General features: G+C 37.4%; 1 protein-coding gene across 4 annotated transcripts in view; it reads right to left on the bottom strand.

Moving 5' to 3' along the window:
• Positions 1 to 6,685: 6,685 nt before the first annotated feature.
• Positions 6,686 to 19,941, bottom strand: part of CAMSAP2 (calmodulin regulated spectrin associated protein family member 2) — a 78,883-nt gene continuing 65,627 nt past the window's right edge. For 2 of the 4 annotated variants that reach the window (XM_079313556.1, XM_079313558.1), the window contains 9 exons: positions 19,608 to 19,678; positions 19,036 to 19,105; positions 16,028 to 18,239; positions 14,837 to 14,973; positions 14,079 to 14,299; positions 12,968 to 13,067; positions 10,983 to 11,098; positions 9,882 to 10,000; positions 6,686 to 8,393 (listed from right to left, as the gene is read on the bottom strand). In XM_079313556.1, the coding sequence (XP_079169682.1) occupies positions 8,088 to 8,393; positions 9,882 to 10,000; positions 10,983 to 11,098; positions 12,968 to 13,067; positions 14,079 to 14,299; positions 14,837 to 14,973; positions 16,028 to 18,239; positions 19,036 to 19,105; positions 19,608 to 19,678 (3,352 nt within the window). In that variant the 3' untranslated portion in view covers positions 6,686 to 8,087. The remainder of the gene's footprint in view (positions 8,394 to 9,881; positions 10,001 to 10,982; positions 11,099 to 12,967; positions 13,068 to 14,078; positions 14,300 to 14,836; positions 14,974 to 16,027; positions 18,240 to 19,035; positions 19,106 to 19,607; positions 19,679 to 19,941) is intronic. The other 2 variants (XM_079313557.1, XM_079313559.1) reach the window with 1 other exon arrangement.

Genomic DNA, 19,941 nt, shown 5'->3' with positions numbered 1-19,941 from the left:
GCTCCCGGCGCTCCCGAGGCCCCGGCACAGGAGCAGGGCAGGAGCGGCGCTGCCCGCCCGCCGCCGCCCGGCTCTGGGCTCCTGCGGCGCGGGCTCCCGGCGCCTCGGCAGCACCTTTCGGGATTGCAGGAGGTGCTGCCGCCTTTCAGGCCACCGGGGATTATTTTAGGGTGCTCGTGCTGTCATCTGCTTCTTAAGGCTGTTGAGCGAAGTACTCGTTCTTTGCAGAAATCTTACGTATGCATGCGTGATACCTGATGCATTCATATATAATTTGAATTTCAGTTACAGTTTTGTAATTGTCAAGAGCTTATGGCACTCCAGAGTCATGGTGAAGTCAATAACTTGCTCTGTGTTTCTATGTAGCGGTGAGATGTTAAAATGCACCTTGGACAGAGTGCTTGTGAACACACTGCAGTGCACTGGCAGGCCCTGCCAAAAGGGAGATGCTGGCAATTTTCTGACAGGCTGGTGCACGATTTTTAAATACTTCTTTTTATTTTTTCGTTAGGCATGTGTGCCATGCATCAGAGATCCAGGGAAGGTTGCCAAGGGTTTTATGGAAGCTGAACTGGATTCTCTGCCACATTCAAAAAATGCCAGTGAGGTCAAGTCTACTTACTACCTGTTTTACTGAGGATCTGCTGAAGGGCAGAGGTGAACCTTGTTATTTTTTCTCTCTTCTTTCTGAACAGGAATACAAACAAATGTCCCAAAGGCTGTTCATAGAGGAGTGTGTCTGTCTGCACAGCAAGGACACTGCCACGTGCAAGGAATGTGGAACTCTATGGTTCCTTTTGTTCAAGTCCCAGCTTCACTTCCCAGGAATATGGATTTGCTGGTAAAACACTGAATACTTCTATTTACTTCCAAAGCTACATGTTGCTTAGTTGCCTTTGGAGGCACTGCTTAAGTGAAAATATAATTATAGAAATGAGACTGTTTTCCAATACATATGATACAGTAGGGATGATAAATCAGGGGGAGTGTGGAAAAACAAGATGACTTTAATTGTCTAAACTGAGTGGTATGTATAACTTTACTGAGCATAAGTACAAAAAGTCAATTTAAAACTTTGTTTACCCTACAAAATTCTAGATAAACAGATATAGTTTTTTTAATTTTAGAGTGCTTTAACAGTAGTTTACTAATCTTTTTGTGCAGTAGCTTTGATTTCAGTGGAGGTTCTGAGACCAAATCTGTGAGACCATCTCTGGATGGCAAGAAAGATAAAGCTTCTTCCCACTTACGGACCTGAAAGGAAAATTCTGAATTTAAAATTATTACGTTGCCTGCTCAGATTGTTGGGCTTTTCACAGGTAAGCAGCAAATTCCTATTCTCTGGAAAGAGATTTCAAGAACTATCAGGAAGAAATATGGAAGAATAGGTAGCAGAAGTTGATGGCCCTGCTTGGGGGGACAATCATACTATTAAGTTTTGGTGAAGACACTATAGTAGCATCCTATGGGAAGAGAGTCCATGGAAGATCTTGTTCTCTTGTTGTTTGCAACTCTTTACTTAAGCACAGAAACGTGTTTGGAATGGTCTCAGCTTGCTTTGAACTCCCTGCTCATTACTGTAAAGGAGGAAACTCCCACGAACAGCAAAGCTGTTGGGTGTGGGTTTCAGAGAGCTTGAAAATCAGGATTAGTGGAGGAGGAGATCTGCATTGCCTAGTGACAAAACAGGGCGCTGCAGTCTGGGCTTGGAGCACTGCAGGAAAGAAAATAGTAATTGTGTGCCTGTTTTACAAATATTGCAAGTTAGAAATGAGAGGCTGGAGAGCAGCACTGTGGAAAGCGCCCTGGGGGTCCTGGTCAGTGACAAGCTGGACTCGAGCCAGCAGCGCCCCGGCAGCCCGGAGGAACAGCCCTGTCCCGGGGCACCAGGCACAGCATCACTGCTGGCAGGGGAGGGACTGTCCCTGTGCTGTGGGACAGCCTCACCTCAGTGCGGGGGCAGCTCTGGGTGCTCGGTATAAAACTGACATTGAGCTGCTAGGGAGCATCCAAAGGAGGGTAACAAGCATGGTGAAGGGCCAGAAAGGGAAGCCACGAGGAGGGGCTGAGGGCACTGGGTCTGTTCAGCCTGGGGAGACTGAGGGAGACCTCAGAGCAGTCACAGCTCCCCTGGCAGGGCACTGATCTCTTCTCTGGGGTGACAGCAGCAGGACCCCAGGGAATGGCCTGAATTTCTGTCAGGGGAGGTTTAGGTTACTTTTCAGGAAAAGGTTTTTAACCAGAGGGTGTTTGGGCACTGGCACAGCTCCCCGGGGCAGTGGTCACAGCCTGGCAGAGCTCAGGAAGCATTTGGACAAGGCTCTCAGGCACAGGGTGTGATTCCTGGAGAGTTCTGTGCAGGACCAGGAGTGGGACTGAGTGATCCTTGTGAGTCCCCTCCAATTCAGCTGATTCTGATTCTGTGTGTTGGCCCTAAAAATGGGCCATTCCCAACTTTCTGTACTTGTAACTGAGCCATTCAACTCCTGACATTTTATATTTACACGTTCTTGTAAAAACTTAGAAAAAAATTATGTCAAAAACTTTATTCTGAAACAGTTTTTAATCATTCCAATAAAGGGTTTCCAGTACTTTCAGGAGACAATTCACCATTATTCTTGCATAATCTATAGAATTCTTTATGTCAGCATCATAGCTCCAGTTTCAGGTAGTTTAAACAAGTGAAACACTGATCCAAAGTATAATCTACCTTCAAGTAATTTAAATAATTGCAGGCTTGTGGGGCCTTGCCAGGTCTTGTACTGCAGACATTTAGATCAGTGATGATTAAGAAATAATAAGCCAGAGCTGCTGTGATGGAAAGCTCCATATTAGCTTTTAGTCTTTCTACAAAGCTCCATTAACTGTGACATAAAAGTACATACAGATATTACTTAGTATGACTCCATGAAGTTCACATACCATTAACTGCAAACTTAAACACATGTGGAAGAATAATCTTTTAGTATCTTGCTTAAACACATTTGTCAGTGGATAATGAAATACTTATTTACCCCTAAGCATTTCATACAAGAAGTTGTTTGTAATGTTGAATAAGAGTCAGAAGAAAATTTTAAATAACTTTTATTCCAGTGAATGCTTACCTTATTTGTGTTGTTTTCTGCCTTTTCTGGAATCCTGATGGTTATTAGCTCTCTGGTCAGCTCTTCTGGCAGTTCTGTCTAGCATCCATCAGCATTATCCTTGAATTCAGAGATTTGATAAAAAGAACTTCATCTCCCAAAGACTTTGTACTGAGATGTGCATGTTGTAGATTGCTTCCTTGTCTCTTACAGAAGTGGTTTTGAGTGCAAGAGCTGCTTTTCTTTCTTACTAGAAGGAAATAAGCTGGACTAACTTCCCTGCCATGTTTGACTCATTGCTGTAGTTTTCTAAATAAAAATATTCTGTGTAAGCAAGTAGGTCTGAAGGTAAACATGCATTTGTATGAATGCATATACAAACACATGTTAAATGTATTTTTACCTAAATGGAACAGATTGCTTAGAAAAAAAATTCCTTATAAATGTACAAAGATGTACATGTTAAATATATTTTTCCCCCCTGCCATCTAGACCTCGAATAAGAGTGTTTATAGGGGATATTTCTTCCTTTTATTGTTTTAAATTTATTTAACTAGAAAATGTAAAAGCAGCTGTAAAGGGCTGTGACTATCAAGATCCATCTTTATAGCCACAATTCTTCAAGCTGCTTATTCAGCTCATTGAATTAGTAGCAAAACAGCAAAGAAATGCTATTTTGCTGTGAAGAAATCTAAATAGTTAAAGTTTAGCCCTGTGTCTTTTTAATAAGTTCTTGGAAAAAAGACATCTGACATGGATCTGATCAGCACAGCTGGATTTGAGAAACAAAGTTGTTTTTTGCATCACATTTGTGTGGTGATCTATCTGAAAGCTTCTGTTCCAAGCACAACTCTCTCATTGGATCCCACAGCAACACAAATTTTGAATCAGAAATTCAGTACAAATTCAGGCACACAGTACAGTCACATTATGTCAAATTAACCAGGGCATGAGCTGAAGTTTCTTGGGGATGGTGCTATTTGCCAAAAGATAGAAAAAACAAAGTCTGCTCTAAAGCAGATCTGTACAAAGGCTGTTTTTAGAGGAAAATTTTGAGCTCACCACTGAAAAAAATAGCTTTACTGGGTGCAACTATGTGTTTGTGTTGCAGTATAATTCCTAGCTTATGTGTCAGCCTGTTTGTGATGCTGCACTGACTGTGCTGCCTGAAAAATAACCAGTTTTCAGGGGCAGGAGGGAAAGCTATTAATTTTCTTCAACAGTAGCTTTCAATTTAGCATTAAAAGCTCTACTGTCAGATTGCTGGTATTCTTGAAGGTACCCTTCAAACAGCTGTGGAGTTCTGAGGTTCTTTATCTGTGTAAGTTAGCCCAGCAGCTCAGTCTGCCTGGTGACAGTGCAGGGATGTCATGGCCACTTTCAGCAAGGCCTTGCTCTTTACTCTGCAACCCAGCAGGACAACACAAACTCTATAAAAGGCATGATTTGGACTGGAAATTACTAATTTACAATTCTGGAAGAGGTCTCTCATTTTTTTTGTAGTGTTTCTGTTCAAGACAGCATCACTAGCAAGTACAAATTATTTCACTAGAAGTAACACACGTGCTTTACACAGAACCTGACAAAGATAAGACTTTGTTCTTCAGTTCACCGTGACAACCTTTAAGTCTGAAGCAAATCTTTTAACCTGACCACCAAGTTTGTGTGGCTTTGGATAAATGGAAGCTAACCAGAGCCCAGAGGGTTATCAGATGCTTTAAAACTGTGAAATTCACTTCTGAAGAGAACAGGGTAACATCTTGTTGTCCTCACAAATGAAGTATGAAGCCTATTAAATTATTCAGTAGCTTTCCTCTGATAGCATCAGAAATCTAGATTATCTATGGACGTATGACCAAGGATGGGAAACCAAGGAAGAAATTGTAATTGTAATTGTACAATTTCCACGTTGCTGAAATACGACAAGAAACAAGATTTAAACATTAATGTGAACATTTTATAATTTTAGTCTACGTTTAAAGGTAAGCAAGAAAACAAAAAAATGTTATTTTGGTGCCATGCTTTTATTTAAAGGAAAGGAAAAAACTACACTGTACCACATAAGTAGCAATGACAATATTTTACAGCACAGCATTTGAAAAAATATGGAAGCTATGCTCCATAGAAGTGGACAAGTAAGCACACAATACACTGTACATTTTTCAACAGTGCCCAATAAATCATAATTAAATAGCTGAATTTGGCTTTAAACAGCCAAATAATAAAAACTAACAGTCATACTAACATTAAAAAAAAAAAAAAAATCAGTAGCTATTATGACTGTTAGAAGATGAAATTTTGCTCCAAAAACTAAGATGAGAGTTTGGCAATTCAGTCGTAGCAACAATAATAATACCCCTGATGAAAGCACCAGTGTGTTCTGGAAAGGTCAGTGATAAATACTGGCCTTTATGGAAAGCTTTCTTTTCTCTTTTTTTTTTTTTTTTCTTTTTCTTTGTTTTTTTTAAACATGATCCCAACCAAAGATCCACTGTGATTAGAAAATTTGCAGGCTTAAAAAGGAAAAGCATCTCTAGCTTTACTTTTCCTGTATTAAGTAAAACCTTATACTGCGAGCAATGAAATTTCCAATGGCATTATTCACATTCTACTTTTAGACATTGCACAAATCTTTAACCTGTTGACATATGCAAATTCCATAATACATTCAGATATATTTAAAATTACTCAAAGAATTCCTGTCACGTATTTAAGCTCACTTTGATTAGGTTGATGCATGTGTCTTTATGGTGTTGCAAATCTTCAGTTAAATCATAGAACATATTTTAGAAATAAAAAGCCTCCCATGATAAAACTTCTTTTGAAGTTATTCACCATATGTGTGTGTCAGTTAATTCCAACCTCCTGGTTTCTTGAATCACTGTATATTATACACAGTTTCATAATGTTATTCAGGATGTTCCTACAATGGTATCTGTAGGAAGTGTCTAACAGGCAGAATGTGCAAACCCTCTTTCCCCCCTTTTTAATATTATTTATATCCTATATACACAATATGTATACACTTGAAATATAAGAGTTACATATCCTGGTGATATACATGCAAACAGTAGGAATCAGCTAACCACAAATAGTTTTGAGCCACATACATAATAAACATGTATTTTAAAGTGTTTTTTCTTTTTTTTTTTTTTTACAGTTTTAACAAATATACATAAATATAAGAACATAAATTACAGTAAACTGACAGCATTTTTGAGAAAATGTTTATAATCCAGATGCACTGATGCCTAAGGCCTTATAATAATTTAAAAAAGTACTGTTCTAAACTGCTTAATGACATCTCATTCCTGTGCATCTTTTCTCTAAGTAAATGAGCACATCATAGTAGTGAGGCAGTTTCTCTCAAAGCAGTTTAATGAGAGAAATACAAACATCATTTTAGTCTCCCATGAAACTGAATGGACTACATACTTATAGCACAATACTGTCTTATGTGAATGGAGTTGTCACAACACTGAAACAGAACAGAATCACAAATCATTCAAGTCTTTTCCTGAGAATGAGATTTCCCTCCCCCCCAACAAATTCTCTGGTGTATGATGTTATCAAAAAGCCACAGATTTAGGGGAGGCTTCAAGTTTGTGTTTTCTTTTTTTTGTTTTCAGAACAGTGCTATGTTAAAAGCAAATTATAAGAGAAACAAACACTGAAACGGGATAATGATTTATAAAATAATCAAACACTGTTTTGAAATAAAATGCAGCCCTTTATAAATAATACTGAAATATGCCTAGAGTTTGGTTTTGCAAATGGTCATGTTGTAGATTTACTGAAATGTCAGTTAGGCTTTTTTTCCATATGTACTTAAAAATTGCTGTGTCACAAGACATCACCTGTTAGTGTCAAGAAAACAATTTACAAAGACACACTGAAAATTCTTAGCAGATGTCTGTTCCCTAGAAAACTGATTCGAGTCTGAATTGGCAGATCTGAAGGCAGGAAGTGGCCTGGATCTTAAAATCAATGGGAATTAGATACACAACTTCTCAAAGATCTGTGACTTAGTGAATTCTGTGATTCTTCTGAATATTTAGTGCTCTCTTAGACAACATCAGGGATCTGGTTCTGAATGTTTCATGAGTTCCTATTCCTTCCTTGAAGAAGGAAGGACCTTGAAGGACCTGACCGTGTGCTCTCTCTCCAGCTAGAACAGTGCAAAGTAATGAATGCACACTTGCTTAAAACATTTCAGAGACCTACCAAATCTTTTTACTTTGAGTTTTACAGGTGTTATGAACAAGCACATGGTCAGTCATTACATCTCAGATGGCAACTTACTGAAACAGAAATAAACTGCACCACCTATACCCTGAGTTGTTAAATAATTCATTTGAAGGAAACTTCAAGCAGTTCAAAGGTTTTTTCCTTTACTGTTTAGTTTATAAGCAAATCAGTACTATTTAATTGAAAAATAATTATAAATACACAGGGGAATGAATCTTGATTTTGTTACAGCACACAGTAAGGATCTTGGAGAACAGACCCATTCAGCTGTTATTCAGTGACATACAATTTATCATTTAGTCTTTACTGTAAGTCAGTATGCAAAGTTTGATGGTATTGGGAATATTAAGAAGTTTTTCTTTAGTGAAAGAAAAATATTTCAAGACAAGCACAAATACAAACATATAAGGCAACAGATGTAAAAAATGTAGTTTGAGTCACTAAAGAGGAACATTCAGTGCTTCAGTGTATCTAATCAAAATACAGAGCAAATATACTCTATATGTTGCATTAGCACATACAAATCTCCACACAAGTCAAACATTTCTGTAATCACTCATAATAATTCACCTAAGAGTTAATCTTCTGCACTCCTAAACACTGTGTTTACATTCCAGTTGGACATGATAACAGAACTCGGTGTCCAGTTTTAAGTTCTAAGAGTCTTGTTGGCAACTAGAAATCTATTTCCTATAGGCAGTAAAGATGAAGTGCAAGTTTATCATAATTGTCTCAAGCAAATTTTTTTCCCATTTACTATGCCTTGGTGGGTAAGAGTTTCTTAGGAGTTACTGGTCTCTTGGTTTGCCACAAATGGCTGTGAATGGTAATTGCATCAACACTGGCAGACAAAGTTTTGGCAGGTATGTGGCTAAATTGCTTCCTGTCAGAGTTGTATTTATACAGTCCCTCTATCATTTTCTTTGTGATAGATTTGGGACCTATTCCTGTTAATTTATTGATTTCTTCTGTATCAGGGCAGTACGTATACAGAGATCTGAACTGGCAGCCTGAATCCCGGAACAAGATTAAGAAATTATTGGCATCAGATTTTTCCATTTCCTTTAAAAGAAAGAAAAAAAGAAAAACATTCAGATTATGAATTCTGCATTGTAATTAGAAAACATTTCAATTCATTAGATTTTATTTTGAATCAGCTTTCTACCAAAGCTGAAACTTATGTCTAACTCTGTCCACTAAAAGATCTTATTTTCAATCATTAAAATTTGCTAAGCTTCACCTGTCTGAATTTTGATAGGGTAGATATTCTTCTCAACCAAAATCTAATTTATTTAGACAATTTCAGCTATACTTGTTTAGTTGTACCTCAAGAACAGACATCCCAAAAGTCTTTTTGTAGACCAAATAAAAATTATTATTGTCATCCATTTCATCAAGCTGGTCTAATACTTGCAAGTTTGGGAACAGGAAACTTGACACGTATCTCGATATGTCTGAAAGATCCTGTGGTACTAAAATGGAATTTCAGTTATCCCTAAATCCTCAGGCTTGGTCAAACCATGAAGTCAGTTGAAATGTATTGAACAAAATTTTTTTATTAGTTAAAATCTTCAGATTCCTATTCTACCTAACAGACCCTCTATGGGACACATGCCCTGAACACATACAGCTTCTATCAAGTGATGCTTGCTTAATCCTAGAGTTAAACATGACATTTTTGCAGCTATTTTTTCTGGGATTTCTGATGATCATTTTGCTCCCAGTTATTTAAACTCCAAGAGTGTATTCTGACATGGTATTTCCAAAAAGTGTCTGGAAAGACAGAGAAAGCAGCATCTAGACATGGATGCAGAAGGATTACAAAGGAAAAAAAAACAAAAAGGCAAGAAATACTGCTGTGAAGTTTATTCCAGAAATTAAATTCAGTCTGGATTCCAAGATTCCAAGTGTCTGTGAGGTTTGATATCAGTTAATCTGTTGTATTTGTCATAGCTGGTAAATGGAACAGTCCTGTTAGTCTCAAGGCTCAGACTATGTTACTCCTTTTGCCTGGAAACATACTGTCCCCCAAGTTCTTACAATATTTGTGTGTTTTCAGAAAGGTTTATAACAGGGTAAGAGAGAAGACTGGAAGGCACCTTCCTGTAGTAGAAAATCCTGAATTTGCACTAGTGCTTGGAAACTGGAGAAGAGCCTAGAAAGGATGTATTTCAATTCTTTCTATTCATGAGGATGCTGTGCTGTAGTTCTAAAGTTACCAATGAGAGGATCTCTATGTTTAAGGGAAAACAACTTTGGGAACAAATTATAAAAGCCTAGATACTGAAGTTCCCCCATAAAACAAGCAATAACTATTAATTAAACATGAATTCATTCAGCTTCCTATGCTGCATGTACAAAGTAACAGCTCTTGTTTCTACAGCACTGAAGAACCTTTCTGCCTACACAGGAAGCAAGTCACAGAAGTCACTCCATCCCTTCACTGATTGCTGCCATAATCTGAGTTTTCCTTTCAGTATGTACATTTATGCTTTAGATTCTCCATAATGCACGTAGGTGTTTATGCTTTTAGAGGAAAAATACTCTTACCTCCAGGATCTTTTTCTTTTGACCTTCATTTACTTTTCCAGCCAGGCAGCAATGTGCCAGTGCATTCTGAATTATATACTTATTGGATTTAGCACTGGGTTCTTTGAAGAGCTTTGGTCCTATGCAAAAGGAACGACAAGCTAAATTAATCAATAAGCCAACAAAGAGTCACTTTGAATGCTGTGAAGCACTTCTGGTGAGGAAGTTTTGCATGCATAGAAACACAAATCCAGGAATAATACAGAATTAGGTTAGAGACCACAAATTTCACAAACAAGTAAAATGTCATTCAGCTGTCATTGAATTTACTTACAAATGTGTCTTTCATTATTAAATCATTATTATTGGCAGCCTTGGTAAGTATTTTTTCTCTCAGAGGACCTTTTCTATGAACAACAAAACATTTTGTTTTTTCTAACCAAAATTTAACCAGGAGGGAAATTCTAACCAGCAGAGAGCATAGTCTTTCTTTTTCTACACCTGTGATTTCAAGGCTGCAAGGTACAGCAATGAGGCATATGCACTGCTTAGAGTAACTGTTGCCTGTTGTCTTTGGAATTCCAGAAATGTTTTACCCAAAACTAGGGATGAAAGATCTGGCCTTACACTTGACAGGTTATTCTGTCTGTAAAACGATTCATCTAGTTGAAGGAGAAATCTACTGTTTTAATTTCTGAAATGTCTTGACTTCGGTCAAGATAATTTAGAAAAACCCAACACATGAGTACCAATTAGGAAAATAATATACAAGCATCAATTAAATTTAAGATTAAATCTCACTTTGTCTAAACTTTGGGGAAAAAAACCCCTAGAAAATACCTAACTTTATGCCACTGTTCTCACAAAGAAAATGATATTAGGTTGGCAAAAGTAGAGCTTTCATAATCCTGATGATGCAAGGCCTTGGCAATATCGTATGTGGTATAGTTAGAGAAAAGGGAGGAAAATACCCTTACTATTTGATCCATAATATAATAAAGAATGAGTAGTCTGATCATAAAGTTCTTAATAAACAACAAAGGATCTGTTAGGAAACAAATAGTGCAGAATATGTAAAGATTTCTTGCTGTTGCAAGTTTTCTGACTACTGCTATCACTGACCTGTGTACTCTGTAGCAGAGGCGACTGAAGAAGTTGTAGATGCATTTTCCCAATCTTTTTCTCCATTACGACTACCACAACGACTTGGAGATAAAAATCCTTCCACAGATTCAGACCTAAACATTAATTTTAAAATCTATTAAAAAATTCACAAAGTTCAGCTGGGAAGCCTTCTGATATGAAAAGAAGGCAAGGTAGAACAATGATCTGAGTTATAAAGTATAAACCTAAATGTGCAATATTTCATGTGCTTTGAGTGATGCAAGAAGTTGGTCTTTGTGAGATGTGTTAATTTTTGGGCTACATCTGAGGGACAGAAACCTAACAGATGTTATTGGTTGTGGAATAGAATTACAAAGTGGAAATTCGTGTTACTCTTAACATGTACTGGCAAACCAATGTTATCTCATGTAGTGAACAAACCAGTTCTTAATAGTATGATGAATATGAAGTAAAAATTTAGTTCATTTATACTTGTGACTTATGGCAGTGAGAACTGCTGCTGTATTTAAAAGAGCAAAAATTTCCCTTCTCGTTTTTGTTTTCACAAGCAATAACTTCAGGCTGCACTCAAATAATTTTGCATTTAAAGGTCTAAACAAGTTAGCAAGTTTTCTTAAATTATTACAAGATATATAAAATATTTTTGATTGTGGCTACTGCAAAAGCCAGTCAAATTTGCAGCTTGGAATAAAAGTTTTCTAAGTGAGAAAATGGCACAGAATAAGGAAAAAAGTGGTATCATTTCAAAATTTGTGTACATGCTCATTTTCAGTAAAATCAGTAATAGATGAAAATTCAATTTATAATATATCCTACACCTTTTGTGATTAGCACCTGCATGAAGAAGGTGACAAATGTATCACTGAGATTCTCTCAGTGGGATAATCAAAAACAATGGTGATGCAAGGACAAGGTGACAGTTTGGAAAGATACTGAAAATTCTTTCAACTCTGTTGCTTTCATAATGTTTTAAAAGTCTCATTCCTCAAGCTTGAGGAATATGTACTGCTCATTACAAGCATAGTACAGCACTGTACAACTCCAGCTCCATACACAGGGTCACGTCCTGCAAAGCCCATGTAGATGAGCAACATCAAGCCTTTTGTAATAGCTAATATAGCTGGAAGAAATCCCCCTCAACTGAAACTGATAATTTTTAAGAGATGACAAGACATATTAGGCTAATTGGATCATTTATGAAAGTTTCTTATGTAATAACTGGAAAGTCAGTTCTTGAGACATCAAGGTAATTGAGAAGTCAACTGAAGCCAGCTGCAGGTTTATCAGAGCTGATGAATAATGTGTAGAGGCCAAAAGACATAACATGCAACATCATAATATGTAGTAGCCCTTGTTAGCCCCCTTCTCATAGTTTGCTTTTCTTCCCTATTTCTTTTTTATACAAAGAAAATAGTATTTGCCTGAATATTATCAAGTAGTTTACAGAAATAGTAATTTGCCTCTGAATGATAGTATGGGTCATGTATTAAAAAAATATTTTTTTTCTGTTGTTTTCAGATGGTTTTTAATGCAAAATAAATTCTGGTGTTTGGAAAAGGCTGAAGTCCTTGTGAGCATTCAATAATTCCCTGTACCACTGCTAAAGAAAAAAAAAACAAACCGAAAAGAAACTTCTATGTTAAAAAAGGAAAAGCAACTATGTAGTTGCACGTAGCATACAGGTTTAGTAGAATATCCACAGGTTGAGACTTAGATACAAACAGGTATTAAAGAGGCTGTGTGAACAGCATTTTGTTTTGACCTCATTTATACCTGCCCAACTGGTTTACTTGGTAAAATTTGCAAAACAAATGATCATGGCTTGGTTCCCGAATGTCTGACAGTGGAAACTATCCATGTCTCAAATGAGGAAAACACGCCTGTTCTCAGAGTACAATATATACATGACCTGAAAAATTCATGCTAGTTTTACATTGCTGATTATGAAATTTTATTAAATGAAATAGTTATTTTAGCTTTACCTTGGTGTTCTCTTGCCTGACTGCACACTCTCATTGTCCCCTGTATTCAGCGATGCCAATGAAAGACTAGATACTGAAAAAACACGATAAAGCTGTGAACCTGGATAAAAACAAAGTTAAAGCTTATAAACCTATGCAAGTAGGAGAGTCTGTTCATCAGACCAACACCAGCATCTGAAACTCAGTAAGAGTTTTCCTACATGGGACTAACACCCATTCATGATATACCTGCATGCATATGTGCTGGACTTCATGTGAACACTTGCTGACACCCAGTCTTTGGCAGCCACTGGGGATGGGCTCAGGTTAAGCACTAATGGGAAGCATGGACATGGGAATATTGGCACTATGCAAATCAATGAATGCAATTAAAGTTATTAAGTCTTCTCGAAAAAGAGCTTAAGAGACTTAATTTAAAGCTTTTCTTGCAAGGTGTTAAGGAAATACTCTAAATTACACTGGAAGATGGAGGGAAGCAGTCAGAAAAAATGTAGCACAACAAGGAGGCTGTAACAAAAAGGATCACCAAGCAATCTCGCTATTTTTTCTAATTGTAAATTGACAATACTTCTTACAGCCATTTCTGCAAGTTATTTTGTATTTAAAAGAATGCTGAGTTGTTCCACATGGTTAGTGTTGCTATGTTCTTAACTATACATGCAGCTGGTGAGCAAAATAGAAAAAAACATGAAATATAAAAGCAATTTTCAGATTTTAATTTTGTCTGTATTGTGTGAGTTTAAATATTCTTACCTTATGGTCACCATTTAAATTTTGATCCCTTATCTCCCAACTTTTATTCATTCTTAGCTCTACAGGTGCAAGAAGAGATTAGTGAAGAAAACATAGGTGTGCATGAAACTTGCAACACATATTTGTCCTTCCACTGGGTTTTCAGAGCTAACATTTTTGTTTGTTGATATATGCATGCATGCATAGCAGGTAAGTGACACTCACTTTCCCATTTCTATGCCAAATTTTGCTTTCCAGTTTGGACACGTGCAGTTTCAATTTAGACAAGACACTCAGAAATGCACGTGCTTGTTAAGACCAAAACCCAAGCTGGTGTTTTAGCATGAACAGACTCTTTTTCCACATAAACATTTGTTACCTGGTGGACCTTTGATTGGTGTCTTAGGTGATTCAATATGGTCTCTATGAATAGATTTTGGACGTGGTTTTTTCTGTTTGATGGAGAGGGAACGTGGCTTTATGACAGTATCCATGTCTTCCATAAGCTTTAGCTGTTTCCTTCTCATATATTCCTGCTTAATGAATTCTCGGCGTGCTCGTTCATCCTCCTTCTTCTGACGTTCTTCTTCTGTTTTGCGTCTAAAAAATTACCCAAAAATTCGGCAGTAGAAACTTTTCCAATAAAGGATTTCAGCTAGCACAGTGAGGACAATTCAGGCATCAGATTTTTGGAACTTCAACATTCTCAAACACTAGTAAGAGGCAACTGCTTTTAAATTTTTTCACAATTTTCAGAGACTTTAAACTTTTTGGGATATTGCTACTAATAAAACCAAATGCAGGTTTATGAGTTTCATTGCAGAAACTGAGTGAACATTGTGCATTTGTGCAGAAAGTACCCTGAGGGATACAGGCTCCCTCAGAACCGTGCTCAGCCAGCACAGCTCCCAGCCTGAGAGCTACAGACTGATGCCACCTGCTGTCCTGCAGGGACAGCTGGGCTCCTCTGCACATCTGGTAATTTTTACTGCTTTAGCAGTAAATAACTTTGATAGGAAGATGCAATTTTTTGACATGCAGGTTACAATTTTAACTAAACCAGACACTTTTATGTTCACCATTACTGATCATATGGATCACAATGTGTCAGATCATTTGGATCAGAACAAGTTTTACCTTGTCTCTTCCTTCTTATGTTCTAGTTCTGCTTCCAGCTGCTGCTTTCGAAGCAAAGTCTCTCTTTCCCTTCTCAAACGCTTCTCCAACAATGCTGCTCGTTTCATTGCCATATCATTTTCTGCCTTTTGATCATCCTAGCAACCGTTTTGGAAGGAAAAGGACCAAAAAATATTAAGATCTCTAAATTCAGTCACTGATTTTGCCAAGTCATTGGACACTTAATTCTGTACACTGGGTATCCTAACATACTCTTGCAGTATTTGGAATAAGTTTATTTTTTTAAGACTTTTCTTAATACTCTTAAAAACTTTATAATGGAATTTTTCCTTCTTGAGTCAAACAAAATTCAACACTGATATGAGAAATCTTGCTAAGTGAGATGTTTTAGTTTTGAGTCAGATACCACATAGCATTTTACTTCTTTCAGCTTTGGAAGAGTCTACATGTATGAACATGAAGGTAATTATCACAAACCCCAATAATTATGTGCCATATAAAAGTAACTTCTGAGCAAGTCAGGTGTTTTGTTAGAACTGAGAAATGCTTCCAGACAAGCTAGGTACATCTAGATACAGGATACAAAATTTTGGGGTATTCTAAGATGGGAACAAGTCTAGACCACTGTCTTACAATATGCATTATAGTTAAAAGCCTGTCTGAATACAGCTCTTTAATAAAAAGTCTCCAAGGAGTGCTCCCAAATACAAACTTCAAAAGGGAGTCTCAGCAGACTATACTTCGTTAGCAAGCTAAGAGAGGGGAAAAAGGCTCTCCAAAGTGCAATTCAAAAATATGAATAATTTTTAAAAATGCAGGCTATTATGTACTTCAAAAACTTTTAAATTTGGGAGTGAGGTGGGGAAGTGAGGGTGAGATGTGAGCACATTTAATCAAGATCACCAAAACATATATTAAAAATAAATCTACATTCAGCATGCATCTTCCTCACCAAGACCTCTAAGCTCTCTTCCATAACTATGAATGGAAGGGGACACTCTTACATGATTGGAACTGTAATACAGTAGAATCTCACCACTCTTATGATGCCAAATTAATCAAGTCCAAAAGATAAGCCTGCATTTTTAGAGTTACCATCTGCTTTGACTTCAGCCATCAGCAACATCCACATTTCAATTAAAGATTCAAACAAAGCTTAACAGCTGACATACACTCCACTAGTTCTCTTACCTTAAAGAAGAATCCACAACACACTTTCTGGTCATCTTCAAACTGCTCTCTATCACTCTCACCTTCATATTTCTCAACAGATACCTCACTTTTTTCTGGTGGCTTCAAATCTGATAGGGAAACTTCAATTAAGTTAGCTGTTTTGGGAGCTGGAGGTGGTAAAATCGGTTGGTTTAGCTGATCTTCATTTGGGGTGAGGCAAACTGTTTCTGTGATAGGCTGAGATAATACTTCAGAAACATTAGATTCAATAGGCTTAATCTCCTTTTCCTCCAACTTCTGCTCACCCTGTTTTGGCAATTTTGGTCCTTCTTCTTTTGCTACCTCTTCTGTAGGCTTGACTTCTTTCAAAAGATTTCCCTTTAACTGAGGTTCGCTTACACGTTCACCATCATCTCCAAAGCAAACAAATGATCTAGTCTGAATGGGAACCTGACTGGGAGAAAACCTCCTCAAACGGGGCAGACTGTCCACAGACCGTGGGGCAGTCAGGGTACGGTTTAGAGGCGTTATTTTCAGTTCATTTGGCCTAGGAGTCCTTTGCATTTTAATGTGAAAAGAGGCATTCTTCCTGTTGGAAGATTGTGGAGATTGATGGGTAGAGCGAGGAGATTCCTGTGAGAAAGGTGCAACAGGAGCTGGAGTTCCTCCTTGCCTTGAAGAAGACTTAAAGTCCCGAATCTGCTTCTGAGGAGAAGGTTGAGGAGGAGAAATAACCCAAGCCTGTTGCTCTCTCATCTGCATCAGCATCTCCTGCTGAAGGGACAGACGTTGCATTTCTTGTTGGAGAAAATGTAGGGAAGAGTTTAGTTTTTCAATAGATTTTGTATATTCTAAGAGATCACCATCATTAATATTTTCTTCTGAGGGGCTTGCTAAATTCCATTGCTTTTCAGCATCCCCAGAAGTAGCAGGAGATTTTAACCATTTGCTATGAGAATTTTCTGGGTTTTCTTTTATTAATTCTGAAGTCTTACTAGTTTGGTCATCTGATTTTTGAGTTTCTTTTTCTTTCAACTGATTGCTGTCAGTGAATACCTTCTCATCCTCAGCTCCTGCTGCTTCCTCTCGGAGAGGTGATACCCCATCACCTTTCTTTTTCACAACATTGAGAAATGCTGTTCTTCCCATTTTCTGCCGCTGCTTTGTGAATGCAGCTTCAACTTTCTTCTTCTGTGCTTCAATAGCTCGCCTCTTTTCCTCTAGCTTCATCCTCAGCTGTACCATTTCAGAAGCCAGTAATTGTGTAGTGTCTCTTCCCTGAGGAACAGATGCCTCCTCGGGAATGTGGGCCCAAGCAACCATGTGAGGGATGTTCAGCTCAGAACCTTCTGGTGTGGTTTTCTGAGAACTGCTTCCACTGCTTTTACTATCTGTATGATTCAACTTCCTGAATTTCTGCTCAGCAAAGCTGGTCATTTTAACCCCTGAGCTCGAAGAAGCACTGCTGCCTGCCTGTGATTTAGTACTTACTGAGCTGGGACAGGGACTCAATTGATCTCTGTGATTGCCAGCCCGCATGTCGTAGTCTTGGAGAAATCTAGATGGCTCTTCCATGTCAGAGTCCATGCTTACAGTATAATCTCTCAAAGAAGAATCCTCATCCATTGTCTCTGGGATATCTTCTGATGGGACATGTATTCCAGTATCCACTTCTGTGTTGTCAGTCACAGGACTCAGAGCACCTTTAGTGTCTGTGATTATATCTGGGGTAGTCTGATTTGGTTTAATGTTTGAGTTCAAGATGCTCATTTCCCGATTGTGAAGAAAGAACCCATTTGTAATTTGGTCTGTCTGGAGAAGTCTGGGTGATTTTTCAGTGTCATGAATTATCTGCAAAGCCTCTTCAATGCTTGGCGTCTCAATCTGATTGCCAAAATCATCCAGAACTGCCCTGTTTTGCAGAGCCCCATTTGGAAACCTGTAGTGTCTGCTCTCATTGGCATTTCTTTGATTTGCATTAAGAGACTGATTGGCCTTTGTGTCTTTAAGAGGTGTCATGTCCTTTTCCTCTTCAATGTCTTGATTCTCCTCTTCTCCATTTACTGGTTTGAAGGACAGGTTTTTTCTAGAATGCTTTGGCATGCGATTGATGTTTCCTGAAAGGCTTTCATTGCTCACAGATCTAGGAATTCCTCTGCTTGGAGTAGATACTGGAATGCTTTTCTCTTTGTCAAAAGGAATGTCAAATGAAACTCCATGTAATGATGACCTAAAATAGATATCAGAATAAAGAAAGTAACTGAGCAACTCAGGTTATTGATAAAAATAATGAAATATTTGTATTTGCTTTTTAAATTATTTTAAGGTGGTAGTATTAAAGGCACTGTTAGGTGTACTGTATTTTGCCCAGCTTCAAATATAATAAACATGCATGTATTTTCAGATAGATATTTTTAGATGGATAAATAGATATAACAAACTTTTAAAAAGCACAATACAATAGAATGTAACAACATTTTCTTCAGACTCAGACAATGCTTTTTACTACTTTGGAACAAATTCTGGGCATTTTAGGAGTATAGGAATTGCCACCCTAGATCAGAAGGAAGATGTGAAAAGATACAGTTTACATACCACTGTAACACCATTTTAATTCTGGTTTATGCCCTACAGATTAAGAATTTATGACTGGTCTAACTGAAAACTAAAAGATTCAGCCTGATTGTTCTTAGCATCCCCAAAATAATACAAGCTTGAATGCTACTGAGATCATTAGCCATGTTACTGTTACCATGTTTAATTCACTGTGATGAGTAAATATGAACATATTTTACACCTACAATTCAAATATCTGAAGCATACTTCTTCCAGTATAAAGATTAAATTATTTATTTCTGAAGACTGTTTCCTATTAACCAATTTTTAATCCACGCTTTTCCATGCTTAATCCATACTTTTTCAAGTATCTTACAAGAATTCTTATTACAGGACTCTGAAAATCCAAACTACAATGGAGCATTTACTAGTACCCATACCAAACCCCAGTATTTTGCAAGACTACTTACCTTTTTTCTTTGGGCCATGTCCCTACTTGCCCATCTACATAAGACATTGATGTGGACCTTCTGATGACTCCTAAGTGAAACAAAAATAGGACCCAATGTAACTACTGTGCAAAGTGATTTTAACATCACCTTCTTCTTGCTTTGCTTCACTACTCAGAATACTGCAATGGCAAAAAAGTGTTTATATATTGAAAATACAACTAAAGCAACAAAGCCAATGTCATCCTGAATACATATATCTTTTACCCCTCATCCCTAAAAGAACTTAGTATTGTGTAAAATATTCTACAAATCCTACTAAAATATACCAGAAATGCTTTTAAGCCATATCTTCCACATAATCAAAACACAGGTCAAATGAAAAAACACACTAAATGCATTTGGTACTAACTTCCCACTTGTACATTTTATAAAATACAGAAGTCAATTATGTTAATTAATTAATTTTTCATGTAAAGGTCTCCCCCTATTTCTGCATAAATGATGCTTGAATAAATACAAGTAGGATAGCAATTTACTCATTGGACAACACCTTGTCTCATTGCCTCTCCCAGCCCTTTGGGAATTGTTACCTGGAACAGATGAATAAGGCTGCTGGGGTGTATGCAGTTGGTGAGGTGGTGTGTAACCTGGACTTTCCAATCTATAAAGCAAGAGACATTAATTTAAGATTAATACATCAAAAACCACAATACAAAAGGGCAAGGAGTCACCCTGTCCTTGGCCGAGACAAAACAGATTTATTTTTTGTGATGGGAAAGTGAGGGGTAGTTCTCTTCTGGAAATATTAATTTATCAACTAAAAAGAGAGCACTTGTAGTAACATTGTATTGGAACTAATGCAGGTGCCAAAAAGTCAAAAAGGTATTTTTGATACACAAACAGCTACAGAGCTGCTGCATAAGT

Source organism: Erithacus rubecula (genome assembly GCF_903797595.1).
Source record: "Erithacus rubecula genome assembly, chromosome: 10".
In the NCBI taxonomy this organism is placed as follows: Eukaryota; Metazoa; Chordata; class Aves; order Passeriformes; family Muscicapidae; genus Erithacus; species Erithacus rubecula.
This window is presented reverse-complemented; position numbering and strand designations above follow the sequence as displayed.